Source organism: Centropristis striata, chromosome 9 (assembly GCF_030273125.1).
Source record: "Centropristis striata isolate RG_2023a ecotype Rhode Island chromosome 9, C.striata_1.0, whole genome shotgun sequence".
In the NCBI taxonomy this organism is placed as follows: Eukaryota; Metazoa; Chordata; class Actinopteri; order Perciformes; family Serranidae; genus Centropristis; species Centropristis striata.
In genome coordinates, this window is record NC_081525.1 from 23,505,816 (window position 1) to 23,525,403 (window position 19,588).

The 19,588-nt window shown below is 37.3% G+C and overlaps 1 protein-coding gene across 1 annotated transcript in view; it reads right to left on the reverse strand.

Annotated features, from left to right (window-relative positions):
* The window catches only part of jak1 (Janus kinase 1), a 40,014-nt gene extending 20,755 nt beyond the window's left edge, over nt 1-19,259 (reverse strand). The window contains exons 1-10 of the mRNA XM_059341430.1: nt 19,009-19,259; nt 12,643-12,854; nt 11,537-11,660; nt 6,708-6,864; nt 6,046-6,209; nt 4,823-5,091; nt 3,869-3,984; nt 2,977-3,159; nt 624-781; nt 311-425 (exon numbers count right to left, since the gene is read on the reverse strand). Coding sequence (XP_059197413.1) covers nt 311-425; nt 624-781; nt 2,977-3,159; nt 3,869-3,984; nt 4,823-5,091; nt 6,046-6,209; nt 6,708-6,864; nt 11,537-11,660; nt 12,643-12,847 — 1,491 coding nt within the window. The 5' untranslated portion in view covers nt 12,848-12,854; nt 19,009-19,259. The remainder of the gene's footprint in view (nt 1-310; nt 426-623; nt 782-2,976; nt 3,160-3,868; nt 3,985-4,822; nt 5,092-6,045; nt 6,210-6,707; nt 6,865-11,536; nt 11,661-12,642; nt 12,855-19,008) is intronic.
* Between the last annotated feature and the right edge of the window lie 329 nt (nt 19,260-19,588).

The window sequence follows — 19,588 nt, forward strand, 5'->3', positions numbered from 1 at the left end:
TGAAAATTGTCAGCATAGTTAATTTTTTAAAAAAAAGAGGTTTTTATTAAAACCATTTTATTTTACAAAAGGTTTCAGAGTGTTTTCTTTTTAGAAACTAAAAGCTATATTGTATTTTTTTGTAAATAGTTTATTTTGTCTCCCATACTGACTCATGAAGCTTAAGTGTCCTGTCATTATCCAAGCATCCTGAAATCCAATATAAGGTAAACAAGACAGTATTTGGTTAAGTGCTTCTGGCTGTTTTTGTGTCATGCCATATGGTTTTTGTGTGTAGACTGGCACTTGATTATGAATAAGTCTACACTACCTCACTGCAGACCACGGTGATGATGATGTACTGGTAGTCAGTGCAGCTCCAGCGCAGGATGTAGGTGCCCTCCTCGTTGCCCTCCTGGCGCAGCTTGTGGATGGCATACTCCGTACTGGAGAGGAGAAAATCACATAGCTTTAATTATCTAAAAACACCAGACACTAAAATACATGTGCACAAGCACTGAAAAGGTGAGTTTTTCACAAAATGTCCCCTTGAAAGTTAGTAAAAGATGGTTTATGATGAATCTGTGTAATAAAACTGAGGAGGAGGCACACATATTAGCACCAATAAAACTGTCAGTACAAACCAGATGGGTCCGTGGCAGCCGTTGTTGATGTTATGCACCACTGAAGCAGGGGCCACCTCCTTGCACAGGAAATGGTGGGCATCCACTGTCAGCCTGAAGTACCCATCCACGAGGGCTGCAAAGGACAGAGCCTCAGACCTAGAAGCCATTTGCAACTCCTGAAAAGAGAAGAAACAGTGAGAGGGATAAAGAGAATGAGCAAGGGGAGGGGTGATCAGAATAGGAGTTAATGAAGCTACAATACTACAGAAGGCTATCTAAAAGATCTGTGATGCATTATAAAATTCAAATTCCATCTTCACAAAGAAGCATGATATCACCATTAGTCTCAGTGAATAGCATGTATCGAGAATCAAAACAAATGTTGCCATTGGTCACATTAACTATGAAAACAAGTGGAGGCAGTAGTCCAGGTTACTAAAGTATGTGAGTATGAATGGAATGGAATTTACCTTAACGCGATAGTTTGAGGCCATTAAAATACCGCAAACATTTTGTACAATAAATCCTTTAAAACTTTAAGAAATAATTTGTGGAATAATGATTGCGAATTCTGGTGTCAATGATGAATGAACAAAGAAATGATTCATCTTTAGAATTATAAGCAGGCTTCAGAATAAAACAGACATCATAGAATATCTAATGCAAACACAGTCAAAAATATCAGCATGTGAAGTAACAGGTGGGGTTGTTATAAACAGATCTGGTCAAGTGCTAATACACCGCGTTCCAAATTATTACGCAAATTGTTTTTAAGTGTCATAAAGATTACATGTTTTGTTTTTCAATTAAACTCATGGATGGTATTGTGTCTCAGGGCTCTTTGGATCACTGAAATCAATCTCAGACACCTGTGATAATTAGTTTGCGAGGTGAGCCCAATTAAGGAAAAACTACTTAAGAAGGGCGTTCCACATTATTAAGCAGATGACCATTTCCAAGCAATATGGGAAAGAATAAGGATCTCTCTGCTGCCGAAAAGCGTGAAATAGTTCAATGCCTTGGACAAGGTATGAAAACCTTAGATATTTCACGAAAACTTAATCGTGATCATCGTACTGTTAAGAGATTTGTGGCTGATTCAGAGCACACACGGGTTTGTGCAGATAAAGGCACAATGAGGAAGGTTGCTGTCAGACAAAAACATCGGATTAAGAGAACAGCTGCTAAAATGCCATTACAAAGTAGCAAACAGATATTTGAAGCTGCTGGTGCCACTGGAGTCCCATGAACATCAAGGTGTAGGATCCTCCAGAGGCTTGCAGTTATGCGTTATTCCATCAGTTATTCTATTCAGCCACCCCTAACCAATGCTCACAAGCAGAAACGGCTGCAGTGGGCCCAGAAATACATGAAGACTAATTGATAAACAGTCTTGTTCACTGATGAGTGCCGTGCAACCCTGGATGGTCCAGATGGATGGAGTGGTGGATGGTTGGTGGACGGCCACCATGTCCCAGCAAGGCTGCGACATCAGCAAGGAGGTGGCGAGGCATGTTTTGGGCTGGAATTATGGGGAGAGAGCTGGTCGGCCCCTTTAGGGTCCCTGAAGGTGTGAAAATGACCTCTGTAAAGTATGTGGAGTTTCTGACTGACCACTGTCTCCCATGGTACAAAAAGAAGAACCGTGCTTTCAGTAACAAAATCATCTTCATGCATGACAATGCACCATCTCATGCTGCAAGGAATACCTCTGCATCATTGGCTGCTATGGGCATAAAAGGAGAGAAACTCATGGTGTGGCCCCCATCCTCCCCTGACCTCAACCCTATTGAGAACCTTTGGAGCATCCTCAAGCGAAAGATCTATGAGGGTGGGAGGCAGTTCACATCCTAACAGCAGCTCTGGGAGGCTATTCTGACATCCTGCAAAGAAATTCAAGCAGAAACTCCCCAAACACTCACAAGGTCAATGGATGCAAGAATTGTGAAGCTGCTATCAAATAAGGGGTCCTATGTTAAAATGTAACTTGACCTGTTAAGATGCTTTTGATTGAAATAGCTTTTGATTTCAGTAAATATGACCTCCGAATGCTGGAAAATCCGAAAATGTTTCAGTTTCAGTTCTTAAAAACCTATAAAATGTTATAAAACTCTGTCGTGCGTAATAATGTGGAACAGTGCATTTTAAGTTTTTTATTTTTGAAAAAATACTGTTATCATTGGGAGGTTTGTCCAATCACATTAGAATTAATGAAACTAACGGTTGATGACTTAAATTATGCTGACTGTCATTTGCATCGACTATTTAGGAAAATCAGAGAAAAAACTCAGTTGCATAATAATTTGGAACACAGTGTATGAAAGGTTGATCTGCACATGAAACACAGTAATCTTTGATTAGTTTGCCTCACCATCCTCTTGTTGTCCTGTCTAAAGACAATGACTGTCGCCTCTTTGATGACAGCGTGTGTGATCTCATGGAAGTCAGAGAACACGACCCAGCCGTCATTCGCTTCTTTCTTTTTGTTGTTTTTCTGTTTTCCATCCAATTTGTTCTTCTTTGATTTGGCCTTTTCTTTAGCAATCACAGGTGTCTATTTAAAAAAATAAACAAAGCAGACAGGCACAAATTATGAAAGAAAATAAAGCACCACTGTTTTCAAATATAGTCATCTGAAAATACTGCAATGACCTTTGCTAGGTTTGTCCTACATAATATGCAGCCCCATCACATTTGAACAGGTGACATTAAATCCAATCCAATAAAAAAAACTGTACTACTCATTGGAAAAAAACATTTTGTCTGTCATCATTAAAATAATATAAAGTATGTCTTATTTCTCTTACATCTTATTTTGTGAGTGGTCTTACTGAAATATTTTTATTTTTTTTAAATGAACTTGAAATGTTCTTCTCGTTGTTGACTGGACATAGCAAACAAGCACTAAAACAGCAAAAAGTGAGCACTAGTTTGCTTTCTCTTATTTTTAATATTCCTATTATAGGCCTGTAGGGACTACAGACTCCATTTATTGATTTTGTAGTGAGAGTAAAATATTCTACATTACATACATGCCATTTCTGTTTCAGTACCCTAAACATCATTAACTTGGATATTGATATTCTGGTGACTTTGCCTTAATCATAATTTCTCATATAGAAACATCGGTACGGAAGCTTCTCAACAAAGGATTCATTAGAATTTTCTTTTTTGATGTTTTTCCCTGCCAGTTTATCTGAAACTGGTGAAACCATCAGCTATTGTCTCTTTAATGCCTTGTTCTCACAAAGAGTTTTACTTACTGCAGCAGGCTTCTTTCTCCAAGAAATCCCAGTGGTGCCGGTAACCAGGACTTGCATGTCATGGCAAGTCTCCATGTTCTCACTCTGGCTCTGCCCTTGACCTTGGTTGTAGTATGCTAGAAACAGCAAGCAAAATTTATATTGCAGCAGTTACACATGGAGCCTCAATATTTAAATTCTGCATTTAAAGTTATAGTACACATGGACTGTAGACACATTGACCGCTGGAAAAACATTTTTATGTAAAGTGGTTTGTCAATATTGTTTTTGGAAAATATTGCCGTGCTTACACAGCCAGGGAAATGTGTTATTGGCTACTGTATGTTTACATGAAAAAAAGCAGGCAGCTCAAAGCATCCAGGTCTGCATTAGTGCTTGAAAACTTCACACATTGGTTAGAATCATCCATGGTCTGGTTTACTCTGTGATAAGTGGGTTAATGTGACATGTAAACATCTTGTTCCTTTCACTTTTGGTTTTCACCAGCTACACAAACTCACAGTGTTTTTAGGTATATTTGGATGTCAACAAAGTTGTGGCCAGTACGCCACAGGCACTCTGCATGTAAACACACCAAACTAACCACTGTCTTATAACCACAATAATCCAGTACAGCTACCGGTATAAGATTTTGCAATAGGGCTTTAAAAACAAATTATTATCAGTTTATCTGTATTATTATGTCAGTTTTGTGGTAGAATAGCAACTTTTTTTTGTCTCATCATAGTTAATAATTATAATAATGGCTTTATCAATCTCCCTCTCTTAAGACAGTTGTATTATCACATCCCACAGGGTTTACTTTGGAAAACAAATACTTCTCTTTCTTTGGTAATCTCCTGTAATACGAGTAAAATTACATAACAAACTGACACTGAGCTGTTGCACCCTACAAACCTGGCATGGTGCCTGAGAGCTTTAAAATCATGCCTCATCATGTTCATGAAATCTTACCATTGTAGCCTCCATTGCAGAGATCTCCTTCCTGCATTACACTGAGTGAGATGGGCTCAAGCAGCTCGCTGCCCAGGCCGCTGGTCAGGCCCTCCAGCGTTGCCAGGTACTTGATCTTCAGGTCGTATGGCGTGATGTTGCTGTCCTTCATTGTGCGGCGGTTGAATTCACTGAGGAATTTTTTGAAGACGTTGTTGATACGGATGCGTGTCAGGAAGTTGCGCTGCTTAATGTTGCGGTTCAGCAATTCTGGGATGAAACGTTTGTAGCTGGTAGAGAGAAAGATGGAAAGTTATGAACAGCTTTGTAACGACTTCTTAATAATTCTCAAAATTAAGCTTTTTATTATTGCTAGCACTGTGTTGTATTTCTAACATGTCTTATCCATTTAACTTTTATCATTTTTGAATTATTGTTGGGTATTTTATATTTAATACTATTTTATTTTTTTATTATTTTAAATTGTGTTTGTTGTCTTTTGTAATGTTTTAAACCTAATTCAACAATGTAAAGTTCTTTGTAACTTTGTTACAAGTGCAGTGTAAATAAAGTTTTTCTTATTTATAATTAATCTACATTCTCTCAGTACATACTTCCTGTTCTTTGTGCAAGTGTTTTGAAGGTAAGGAAAAAACATTTGTGACTTCTTAGAATCTACTGATTAAAGAGTAGCAATCAACTTGTAGTCATGTTACTTCCTGTGATATGTGTCATATGTGTCTACAAGCTCTCCAAGACTCACATTTGGGGAGGATTATAACATGAAAGATATGAACAAGTTGTGAGGTGTAGCTGAAAGAAGGGATGATAATGTATGGACGAACCAAATGCATGTGTAGTCCGCCCTGGAAACTGATTTAAATAAAGTTGCAGTTTCATTTATTATTTTTCTTAAAGGGTACCTGATTTTGGGGACAACTTGTGCATGTGGGTACTTATCTGTTAAAAGACACTTGGAATGAGCAGGTATATTTAATAGAAATTCTCAGGATGGCATTGGAAGGGTGCTGCCACCAACATTCTTAAATGTGGGCGGTGTTTTAAGATCTAAATCAAAAGTCTTTTCAAGTAGCACCATCCTGACTTGTTAAGCAAAACATATTTCTAAGTTTGTTTTTCTTATCTAGATGAATGTGGGGAAGGATGAGTAACTCACTCAACTAATCTAGCACTTTCGTGTGATCTAGCACTCTTTAACATTGGCAAATCAACAAAGGTTTTACCTGATTTCATGGGAAGCAGTCGGCTGGGGCATATCCATGTTCATGGTATAATGAGTGATGGCAAGCACAGCCATGCCCAAACACTCATTTTCTATGTCATGTTGCTCTGCCTCTGACAGGGCCATCCTCAGTGGAACCACACCTGTTTGAAAGTCATGCTGGCCCTGCACAGCAAAGATATTTATATCTATATTTAACATAGAGAGACAGCAAATGCATATAAACAAAAACACCAAAAGAGCTCTAATGGCAATTGGAGATTGTAAGATATACAGTGCGATTTGGTTCTTTATGGCACACAAATCCTAACATACTTTACTCTAAGGTGTTATCTGAAGGGTGGAAACATCCATTACTACGGAGTTAAAAGAATGAGAGTGGCAACAAACTACTGTGACACAGTATGCTTTCTGCTTTCTTTTGCTGACCTTAAAGCTTCACTTCCTTGTATTGTTACATTTCCTCTGAGCTGTTGATGTTTTGAAACTCATCTGTGAACTGTGTTTGAGCTTTTTTTTAAAGAAAGAAATAACTAATACAAATCTTTAAAACCTTTTTAGGTGTTCTGCCCAAATTCAGGAGAGCAACAAAGAGAGAGAGAGCAAAGCCTAAAACACTCCCATGACAAGTCATTAGTAATTTTAATTCAGTAATATTTTAACCTGGGCAAACAGGTAGTCAAGTGAGGCAGCATCTAGTAGGGGAGTCCCTTCAGGTGTTTTCTGTGGGCTGGATCCTCCTCCTCTGAGTTTACTGATGCAGTGTCTCCAAACTGGAGACTCTCCTTCGGTGGTGCCATGCCAGTTTCTGAAATAAAACCTGGCAGAAGAGAGAAAAAAACAAGTTAACAGAACAAATACAGGATGTGTATGTAAGAGTGTATGCATTGCTTTGAAACAAGATACCACAGAGTAGTTTTATGTCCAATGCATTCCAGAAACCTATTCTAAATTCTTCAATGCACAGATTTAGTTTAATATCCAGGAACCCACTCCTAGGTTCTTTTAATTATTCCCAGAGGAGAAACAGGATGTTAGTCTATAAACAACAAGGTAAGAGTTGAGTTTGCATTGATGGGTTTTTGTGGTCTTTGGTGAAAAAGACTTTCTAAGTGAAAAGAAGAGCTGAGCTCTGATTTATTTAATATGATGGGGAAACAAATGGTTTGCATCCAACAAAATGTCCAGAAGAGTCTGAAGCAGTAACATACATTAGCTTTGTCTGAGAAACAATACAACATGAAGTGTTCTAGTGTTGCCTCCTGTCTCAACATTGTATATGCAGTGATTAATGTGTTAAAAAAATGTCCATGACTAATGCTTGCCCATGCCCATTTTTCCTAACTTCGTCATCTCCACCTCCACTTTTCTTGCAAAGATCATGCGGCCAGTTAGAATTTCAATGCTGGACAACGTATATAAATTTTTTAGCTAGTCTGTGCTTTTCAAAAGAAATATATCATTTTCTGTCTGTTCTGTGAAAACATTGGGCAGTGCACAGGGAAACAAATGAGGACAACATTTGTAAAACATGCAAAAAAAAATATACAAAGTGGACATGCATGAACTGATTCAGGGATTGGTGAAATGTTGTTGGCCAGAGAGAAACATCCAGCAAGGTCACAGAAATATGATGCTTTTTATACAGATAGGACTCCTTAAAACGATGTGGCGCACAGAAGCCAGAAGCTAATTTGAGGCAACAATGATACTCTCAAGAAGCCATCTTGCTGTTTTTTTTGTCTTTTTAAGCCAAGCTAGCAGCATGGATGGTAATGTTGGTGCCTGTCAGTTGGCCCACCGCTTTGGTTGAGACTAGGGTTGCAAAGGGGTGAAAATTTCCAGTAAATTTCCAGAAACTTTCCATGGGAACTTAGCCGGCAGATTTTGGAAATATTCAAAATTTAAAAATAAAAAAAAAAACATTTCAACAGATTTATTTGTAAGTAAAACTTCATCAAGTTTTAATTATTCTATTGAACAATACATTATTTCAACTGCAAAAACATGAATATTGACTTAAATATTACACCCCCCCCTCCAAAAATACCCCCAAAAATACCATTCAAAATGTTAAATGAGAAGAGCCCCACTTCCTGAACAAAAGTCCCATTCAACATGTAAATGTTGAATCGAACATGTGATGTAGGAATGCACAGTGCATGTAGGGGGCTTGACCTCAGTAGCCCTGCAGTAAGCAGTAAGCAGGGCTACTAAGTGCAAGTGATTGGGGAATAGCATAGATATTCAAGTGCACAAGATTTTGGTAAAAACATATTTTCCCCAACTATATTTAAGTTCCCTGTTGAAGGTCAACCTTCAATTTAGTAAATTCCCTGTTTATTCCTGTTTATTCCCATAAATTCCCATGGAAAGTTTCCAACTTTCAAGAATTTTGCAACCCTAGTTGAGACCGATATATTTACATCCATGGTCTGTAGCGGATATTTTTCTCTTCCAGTGAAACCTCTCAACATCTAGATTAGCAAAGTTTTGTATTAGACATTATTGTTCCCCAGCACATTAAAGATTATACATAAACATCAGCATGTTAAAAAGCATGCAAATAAAAAATTACTGCTGAGCTTAAGTGGAGACTCACAGACCTGTCCATACTGGTGGCACTTAAATCCCTGTATCTGTGTTTGTGTTGAACATTTGTTTATGCTACAGATTGTATGTACTTCCAGACTTGACCACAATATTCTGCCTTGTTTGGCACTACAGAACACAAAGCAGCCTGCAACACACACACACACACACACACACACACACACACACACACACACACACACACACACACAACACACACAACACACAGTTATCAAAGCAGACTCTCTTTTCTCTCCACTAGTGACTGAGCACACAGAAAGAGGAAGTGCAACTGACATGACAGTAATGTCTTTTTCCCTCTTTGCACGAAATGCTACCCAACTTGTTGAAAGGATTATCTGAAAAGGACTTTAACCTCTCATATGAACCCAATCAGTCGCAAATATCACATTGCTGGTCTGTCTTATAAAAGCTTTCACTCCAGACTTTTCACAACTCTTATAAAAAACATTTTCCCTCAAAAGCAGGATATAATGAGTAATTTAGTTTCTTATCATTGGGTCAAGTATTAAGTCCGACTCCACTCCTAGCATCATTTAGAAAGGTTGTAAGAAGTCAGGGACTAACTGCAATATATTCCTTTTCTAATAGCCTTCTTTCTTTATGGCCAAAGGCCTTGTCTGGTGTAGTGCTGACCATTATCTTTGGCAGAATTGCAAGACTTTTTTGAGATATCTTTGGCTTCTTTGCTTCACTTTCCTCTTATTAAGCCAAGTTGAGAATCAAAAGCTAGTGGGCTCTTGAAGAACATTGAACATCCAGAACATTCATCAGTGTTTTCAGAGAAGGTTTTTATGGTGTTAGGAAATTGTCCACAGCTAAGTAATATTCCCTCCAGATTCATCTAAAGGCAGTAAGAAGCATCTGTAATTCACAACCTTTTAAACTGACAGTTATAGTAATAATAAAAACTTTAATTATGAAGCTTTTTAACAAAGTTTGAGGTTATGACTGTGTTTTATTCATTATACATTCCCAAGTACCCTGAACGTTCTTTTTGATTATATGTTTTCTGCTCCATTTGAAAACAATTTGAAAAACAGAGGACTTGAGGGATTGGTGATGTATGGGCAGGTATGTGCTTGAAAGGGGCAGTAAGTCACCGACATCTTACAAATATAACAAGTCATATGTATTTTCTCCTACTCAATTAATTCATTTCTGGTTAGAAAACAGTGAGTGCAGGTGTACATGTTTTTAGTATGCAAAGTAAGTATTTATTCCCATGGGAAACTTTTAGAAAAAGGTGAATTGACAAAGTTGCCAGCTGCATACAACTGAAGGGGATGTATAGATAGAATGATAGCAGTTTTTAAATATTATTAACAAATTAGGCTAAACTGTAATTGATTCTGTCTGCGACATGTTTAAGTATCCTCAGAAATGGATAAATAACTTTCTTGACTTAATGTATGCAACACACATTCACGATGGCAGTAGCATAAACAAAGTACCCCATCCTGTCTTTCAGCTTATTTGGGGGACATAGCACAGGATATTATGCAATGCCCCTGGTGTATTCACAACAAGTCCCACAGTCTCCTCAAATTTAGACATGGCCCTTCATACCACAAAAAAAGAGGCCAACGGGGACCATCCTGATCCAATTTGGATCCTTTCAACATGGAATAACAGCACTCCAAGCAAACATATTTGAACCACTTGAATACCAGATTTTATCCTTTGGTCACTGCCCAGCAATCCTGGACCAAAGATAAGGGTTGGAATGTAGATCAACTAGCAAACAAAAAGTTTTGCCTTCAGGCCTGGCTCTCTACATTAATTTAACTGTCACACTTACATATCATGTTATACTTAAACGCTGTCACTCAATGCCACAACTTGCTCCCACTTGCGAGGAAATTTGGTTTGGTTATTTATATACATATACATATATATATATATAATGTATATAATATATATTATATATATATAATATATATTATATACATTATATATATATACATTATATATATATACATTTTATATATATATATATATATATATACATTATGTATGTGTATATATATATATATATATACATATACATATATAATGGTAGAAAAACAGCATAATATACAGACTTAAGGGACTACTCCAGATATTTGTGATACAGTATCATTGCCTCTGGCTTGGACGTCCTGGCTATTATCCCAGTTTGTTTTAAAACCATGTCACCAAACAACATAATCCACTCTGTGACTACACTGAAGACAACAGAACAACTGCATCAGGGATGCAATCCTGAGATCACCAAACCAAAAACTATATATAAGGCAGCCTGTGTTTCCCAAACACTCCCTCCCTTATTTTTATTGCTCTTTTTTTTTTTTACGTCATCCATATGACCATTTCAGTCCCCGTAGTGTCCTCAGGAAGGACCCTCTCCAGGAACCAACAGTGAGAATCCAAAAAGGCCAGATACTCTTAATTGCTGTTCAGAGCACAGGTAGAAACAACAATGAAAGCCTAGGAGTGGAGCTCTTACACATCATGCACATCAAAGTGCTTGTTCACACTCATCTACATGTCCTATCCCTCCATATCTAGGAGATTTGCTTCAGAGCCTAAAAGTGAGCTTCACTATATCTTCTGCAGCAAGCTGTTTGGCAATGGCACATGGTTTGTTAGGTGTCACTCCACCTCCTGCTCCTTCCCACCAGAAAGACACATTCCACGTCCCAGAAGCCAGTTTTCACAGTCAGGAGTCGGCATTCAAAGGTTTTCTGCCATTGTCTGCTGCTCAACTGGCAATACAGAGATCCCTGAATATAATCTTGAAGGCTGGGTGTAGGGGATTGTGGAAGGCGACCCAATATCTAATAAAGTTTGGACTTTATGAGGATAATGACAACTAGTAAACTCCAATGTAGTCTTACCTCATGCGATAGTGCAACTTCATACTCGTTTCATCTGTGATCTTGAACTCATGGTTGGGGGGGTACCACGTGTCAGTTGTCTCATCATACAGGGCAAATAGGTTATGGCACAAGGGAGAGATAGCTGAGAAGGGAAGGAGAAAAGAGGAAAAAAGATCAAATCAAAATCAAAAATCAATCAAAATTACTTTATTCATCCCTGAGGGGAAATTCAGTAATATCAATATCAATATTTATACCAATCACTGAACTGGGAGGGAGGCTGATTTGCAAGCATTTATCCAAAGAGAGCTAGCTATAGATAATAGATAGTGTGTTAAAATTACAAATGATTGCAGAAAAGGTTGTGAGTCCTCTTTAAAGAGTCTTCAAGGTGGTAATTAGTCTAGTTCTAGAGTTACTGCTTTATGGCTTTTGAACTGTGGTTGAAATTGATTTGCAGTAGTGGCTTGATGTACTTACTACTTCGAATCGAATACATTTCATTTCACAAATGGACAGCTGACCACCAGCAATTAGAGGTAAGTATTTATCTGGATTTGAGAATAGTAACAGCCATTGAGATGTTCTCCTCTGTGAGAATGTAGTGTATTACTAAAGCGTGAATTACTTATCATTTCCTGCATTGCCACATTTCATGAAGTCAATCCGAAATAAAAAGCCACAAGGACTGAAAATTACTTTTTTCTATTTTTTATTTCATTACGTGATAACCACAGGAATCATACAATTCCCATTGGTTTATTATCAGGAATACTCAATAATCAACAACACATTGATTAAAACTCAAAGGAAATACAATTCCAGTATATAATGTATATAGTACAGAAATATAGAATTTAATTGAAATGATCAGCCCCATTGTCACGATACTCAATCCAGCTATATGAGTCAGCATATCAGATATCCCGATGGTACATCCATAATTTAAGAATGGGGATCTAAGATGTAAACCTGTTTATTTTGTAATCTCCAATTGATTTGCCACTGACGATCTTCACAATAAAATCTACAATACAACCTTCATTGCTGGTAATAAACAGAGACTATATCAATAAGCACCGAAGGCAATTTTCTGCCAACTGGCCAACAGATCAGTCACTCACAGCATTTCTTGGCAGCATCCACACACAGCTCTGACGTGGAGTAGCAGCCTTTGAAGTATTCGAGCTGGTGCTCCTCCGGTGTGTAAAAGTGAATCTCTAGGCCCCGAATGGAAGTAGGAGAAGATGAGAGTTGGGTCCTTTTACTGGACTTCCTCATCTTCCCACAGAGTTGCCTGCTCAACTCCATCACCCACGGAGTTGACATTCAGACACTGGAGATGTAAAGTGAAAAAGAGAAATGAGAGAGTGAGAATGTTGGATTAAAGTTTTTGGCTTTTATATTGTGTACGCCAAAGTAAGCTTTGCATGATATACAATTTCAGGAGAAGTGAATGTGAAAATGCAAACATGGGTAAAAAAAACCCAATTCATACTTCTTTTACACATAACAGAGCAACAATTTTGATGGTCAGTGTAATGTTAATTCAAGTAATTGCAACTTATGACATGAGATTTTTGAGACTGATTAATGAATTTTCAGGCAATATAGTGATTTTTTTTTTTAGCTAGAATGAAAATAGACCTTTTCATGTGGATTGTGCATCGATTTTGCACAAATATAATAATGCAAAGACAAATAAACTATATGCTCAGTATCAATTATAACTAAAAAAAAAAAGAAGAAATAAAAATAAAATAAATAGCTCACACCATTTCTACAACACCCTAAGCATTGTTTTCTGAATGATACCTTTTGTAAAAGAAAACAAAAACCATATAAGCAAAACATACAGCGATACAGAATCAGATCGATATCAATATGTCTGATAGGCAAATAGGTGATAGTGATAGGCAAATAGGCTGTGATATCTGAAAATTGGTCGATGATATAATCAGTCGGCCGATATTATCAGGCTCTACTACTACGTAGAAGTAATATAATTGATAATTAACTTACAAATTCAATTAAAGTCTTAGGGCTGTTTTGAACGTACTGAAGAAAGCTTGTCCCATCCTTATATTCTTATATAATTAACACTTTCTGAGGAATTGGGTTTACATAGCCTATCAAGTGTGTTAAAGGTGTCTGTCTGCATGTGTGTTACAGTAAGACAAAGTATTGATTACAGCTCAGCAAACAGCAGCAAATACTCAGAGTTCAATGTTCATTACCCTGATGACTCATATTAAAACAGTGCAGAGCCCTGACACACAAAGGCACACAGAACACAGTGATATCTAACTAAAGTGGAAGTGAGATGACGTCAACCTCCTGACTGAGCAATGACATCAACATGGAGGACAGTTCGTTGCTGCGCAGAGGCTGCGACGAGTCTGGGCTTTACTACGGCATGAGTCAAACAGCCTGTCTGCACCAGGCTGCATAACAAAAGCAGCAGCACCGAGTCCTTGTGTTGACTGCACTTACAGCTAAAATCCAGCATAAATAGAGACAAACATTGATAATCATTGCAAAGGCATCTATTCACCCTTGATGTCACTCAGATAGGCACATAGACGAACATTAAAAGAGGAGAAAGCAGAGAATGAGGTAGAGACTGTACAGTAAGTGACAGAAGAGTATTTGTCAGTTTTATCTTTCTTGTAGTAACTCCTGTTAACTTCCTATTAAGATGACAAATAAGTTCTATTAAATTTCCGTGACTCGGTCAGAAAATGATTCTACTATCACAACTACTCCTGCTTAGCTCATCCTGTTTGACACTAAGCTTAAAATGGTCATATTTCAATAGAAAAATAAGCCAAGTGGTTAGCCTGGCAAGTGGCTTGTCAGTGGCTTAACAGTCATCATTCTTCTCTCAAGTAATTACAGCTGAATTTCTTGAGAAGAGATTTTCAGTGAGTCATCTGCCTTTTACATTGTGCGAGTCAGCCAGTGTGTTATTGCCCCATGCGCTTCCTCTTCCTACCCAAATTCAACTTAATACCTCCAAATGTCCCTACAGTTAAATGTAAAAATATCTCATTTTGGGTTGGTATATTAAGAAATCTATTTTTAACAAAGGGCATGACTGAAACAGGTTGAGACTTTAGAACAGTAGTATTGTAGTATATAGTATTATATAGTAGTATTGAACTAACACCAGTTTTACTAGAGTTTCACAATCATTAGACCACTTTCCCCCCTTTTTTCCCCTTTTACTTAGGTTGAAAAAGATTATGACAATTCTTCCCACTCACCCTCTGTGACGTTGCTCTGCCTAATCTGCATGCCTTTGTTTCAAAGCTTTGTTTCTGCCAAACAAAAACAAGATCTTGGATCTGCTTATAAAGTAACTAGTGATAGACAGCAAAGTCCGACAGGTGTGGAGGTGATTCAGGTGTGGGTAAAATTAAATCTACACAAAAGACTGCCAAATACTGCCTCCGTATGTGTATAAAATACCACATTGGTATGGCAATATGTACTGTCATTTTCATGTAAACTGACTTATTTTAAATCAAATAGTTGATTGGTCTTACATATGTCAAGAAAAAGCAAAAAATGCCCCCATCACAAAGCTGGAACCAAAGAATTTCTTACATTAGTTCTTAAAAATGATAAAATGATTAAGGAATTGTCAAAATTGTTGGTAGTTAAAATGATGATAAAGGAATCGATTAATTATCTATTCGTGTCAGCTCTATTACCTGTAATCTTGAAAGATGCATGTTGTTGCTTAGATCAATCAAGGAATGTTTAGCAGGGTTTGGTAGCTAGGGTAGACTGTCATTGACCTTTTATCAAAGCATTATCTGGTGTCAGTTAAATAAAAATAAAAATGTATACGTTATGATGGTTGGTTGGTGGTCCAAAACAAGATTAATGAAAAAATACTACACCAGCAAAAAAAGAAGCTCATGTGAATCATCAACCATTGACTTAGATTACCCCGTCTATTTAAACACCTGACCACAAGCATCATGAGGACAAAATGCTACTGAAGATCAAGAAACTGAAAATAAAATTAGCCTTGTTTCCCACGACACCCTTCTCTTATTGATTCAAAACTTCCCGTACCTCTTTTCACAGCCATCAGACGTCACCCATTGATTTGTGGACTGCCCGTTGGAAGCATTGAGTTCAGCGTTACACTCGTCGGCATCTTGTTTCCGATACGGGGAGCCGACCATATTTGGACTGATCTGACAACACTGAAATGAATGGACAGATTTTTTTTGCAGCCAAACTTAGCACCCCCTGCTAGAATTTTCAGTAGAATGCAGCTTAAGGCACTTCCTGGTTTGCCTCCATGCTCAGAACTGGAGATTGCCACCTGGCCAGGTCCGCCAGGAAGTGCCTTAAGCCTGCATTCTACCGAAAATTCCCAGTTAATGCTCCAGTTAATGCTAACATGAATTAGCAGCGGCTTTGCTCAGTCAGGTTGAGGTGTAAAGAGATGTGTAGTCAGTGTGGTCAGATCCCTCTCGCTCCTCCACAGTCCAAATATGGTCTGCTCCCCGTATCTGAAACAAGATGGCCACGCAAGATGGTGACGAGTGTAACGCTGAACTCAATGCTTCCAACGGGCAGTCCACAAACCAATGGGTGACGTCACGGTGACTACGTCCATTATTTATGTACAGTCTATGGTCAGGACACAGCCACTAAAGCGCTGAGACTTTTTTTATAGGATGTTGATTAAATTGGCTCTGTTGCACTATTTAGCAGCAAGAAAATGAAACTAATACAAGCATGATGACAAGCATTGATGATCAGGGAGTTTTTAAGGCAAAAAAAATCTAATTCTGTATATTATTATTATTATTATATCACTATTAACATTTGATACTAGATGTGAACCTGGTGTGATTTAGCTTCACTATAACCACCATATCAATAATTTAAATCATTTTTATTAAATTAAAATGACTTCTAGTGTTGTTGTGACACTAATTAACAGACTTTGAAACAACAGTACATTCAGTGAAATTGGCTAGTTAAGTATATATTAATGACATTTTAGAAGACAGAATAGATACTATCAATTCAATATGTATGCCACTGAATTTTAAGTAGTAATATGTTTTATTTGTTACAGTTCCAATTACATGAAAGCAAAATGTGCTATGCCATGTCTCACTTTTTGAAAGTTGTAAAACGTGTGCCTAAGTGAAAACACAGTGGGCAGGCAGTAGGCTAGAAAAGCAATAATGTCACAGAGGCCACTTGCTTATAACAAGGTCAAGAGGGTGTTAAATCTAAGGCTCTTTGATGTTAAATATCATATATATCCAATTTAACAATCATTTCAGTTTATCATTTAGCATTTTAAATGTCAATGTCACTCCATTAACTAATTCAATTTCAAATTAGCCAACCCTACATTTGAGTCAAAACTACCCTTACAAGTATGTCAATTGATTATAAAGTTCAAAGGGTAAAAAAAAAAAGACATTTCAAGTGTTAATAGTTAAAGGAGCTCTGCAATTGAGTAATTATGCCTGCCACTTGTTCATTCTGGAAATAAATTGCAGATCAAATACAACTATGTGGTTCAAGAGCTTTAAATGTTCTAAGTCTCACAGTTTAAGTTCCTGTCAAGTGGAGAGCTGCAAGAAACCACGTTCTTTCATTGTTTGATAGAAATTTGAGTCAGTGGTGGTAAGGCCAGGAACTGTCTCTGTGTTTTCGTGCGTGTTGGGCCCAGGAAGAGGCGCCTACTTTTGTCAACCTCAATGTGTGAAGCCACTTTTCCTTCGTTGACAGGATTTATGTGATTTAGTACAATATTTGCATTACATGTTTTCATTGTTATCAATAAATATATGACCATTTGTCTGTTTTATATTACAAAATGTCATGAATTTGTGAGACATTAGTCATAAGTAAAAGCTGATGTCTTCAAAATGTCTTGTTCAGTCAACCAACAATCAAAAACCCAGGACCCAAGATGTTGTGGAATATGCCCATAATAAGTCCAAGGGGATGGCTTTAAAATATCTTGTTTAGTCAAACAAACAATTAAAAATGCAATAGTAGTATTAGAGTTTCAGTGTATTATTACTAAGGGGTAAGAAAACAAGGATATATTCACATTTAAGAAGATGGAAACAGTGAATTGTTGTCAGGTTTGCCTGAAAAAGTAGAACTTCTTAAATATCACTTTTTTTTCTAATTAAATGCTGTTTACTTTTCTGTTTGAGGGCGAATGGATTAATGGGCTCATCAGCACAGCCTTAATTGCAGGACACAAAAGTGACACCAGTGATCATCCTCTTCTTATGCTGTTAATGGGTTAAATTAAAGTTAACAGAAGATCTTAGCATTTTACTTGAATGCGTCTTTATAGTGTTGAAGCAGGGTCCTGTAATTACCATTGGTCAAAATAAAACCTTAATTAGGTTTCACTTTTCTTTTACACACTTTAAGCACAATTCAATAAGAATATAGGCGACTTACTGTTTTATAAAGACATTTTGCTCTCTCCAATTTCAATTTTCGATAGTCGGAACAGTTCGGCTTATAGTAGACACGTTTTCAATGTGATTCAATTCATAACAGACTACATTTGTCAGTCTTGTAAACCAGACGTTGTTAAACTAATTATTTAATAGTAGGCCCTAGTTTGCGATGGCGCTGCTGTATTGGATTGCATCATTTTATATCATCTTCCTACTATTTTGCCCTCAGTCTGTACACTGTATGTTCAGTATGCTTAATTATTCTACATTTTAATCAAACTGTCCGAGAAGCGTCATTGGAGCCCTGCTGAAAATTTACCTCTAAAGTTCTGGCTGTAAACTCCATGAGGCCAGTTTCAGTTTGATGATGATATACCAAGTAAAACTGGAGACAAGGTCAAATATATTTTGTATAAAATTATAGAACTGGATGTAACCCTCGTTTATGTTATATTTGCAACCTTTGTTCACATATACAACATTTAAAATTCTTTATTGAGCATGATCGTGTTTTGAAAGTAAAAAAAGATTCAAAATCACATTTTATGTTCGATAAAGGACTAAAAAAGACACAAAATGACCAAAAAGACACAAAATTACTTTTAAAAAAAGACACAAAAGACATAAAATGACCAAAAAGACACAAAATTACAAAAAATAAATAAATTTAAAAAAAGACACAAAATGAGAAGACAGAATGACAAAAAAACCCAAAGAAGACACAAAATGACTAAAAAAGACAAAACAACAGACACAAAATGACCAAAAACACTTACAAAGACACGAAAAGACATGAAAAGGATTAAAAAATGGACAAAATAGCCCCAGACTCCATAGAGTTAGCGTTAGCTTGTTAGCCAGTGTTAGTTGACATAGCTAGACGGTCAAAGCGAACTCCAGCAGGAGGTTTCCCTACTTGACAACAACGGGGAAAGATGACAAACAAGTGGAGGTGTCAAATGGACCACAAGACAGACATGTTTCTCCATGGAAACATGTTTATAACGGTTAATTACTCACCTGGCGAGCTTGGCCAGACAGCTGGCAAGTTACTTCCGTTTCGTTCAGTACATTAGACGCTCCAACCAAGTTGTAGCTCCTCTCCAGGCGGATTTTAAGCGTATTTGGTCGGCTATTTAATTCCAAAACTTTCCCGAGAAAAATATCCAGTATACCGATATAAAGAAATATCGCGTTTATTCCACTGAATGTGTTGATAATTGGAGCTTGAGTGGAGACGGAGTCCTCCTCTGCTCTTGCTAACCCTTCCTGACAAGTGACAGCCCCTTCCCGAAAACAACGCAATGGCCTTCTGTAGAATTCGGCAGCTGATTGGCTCTTTGGCCCGTCACTCAAGATGACGACATTAACCCTTTGTTGTCGTCAAACTAGACAGTGTGATTGTTAATCCTGGTCTATGATCAGCGTGATCAGATAATGTGGCTTTTCTCAAAGCGCTGTAACGTGGAACGCTGCTGTCGACTTTACTCCAAATTACAATCTTGAAACTTTCTCCAGTTTTTTGTTTGACGTTCCGAGGTCAAGTAAAACCAAAGATATGATTGTTTTAATTTCATAGTACAAAAATATTTATTCAAGT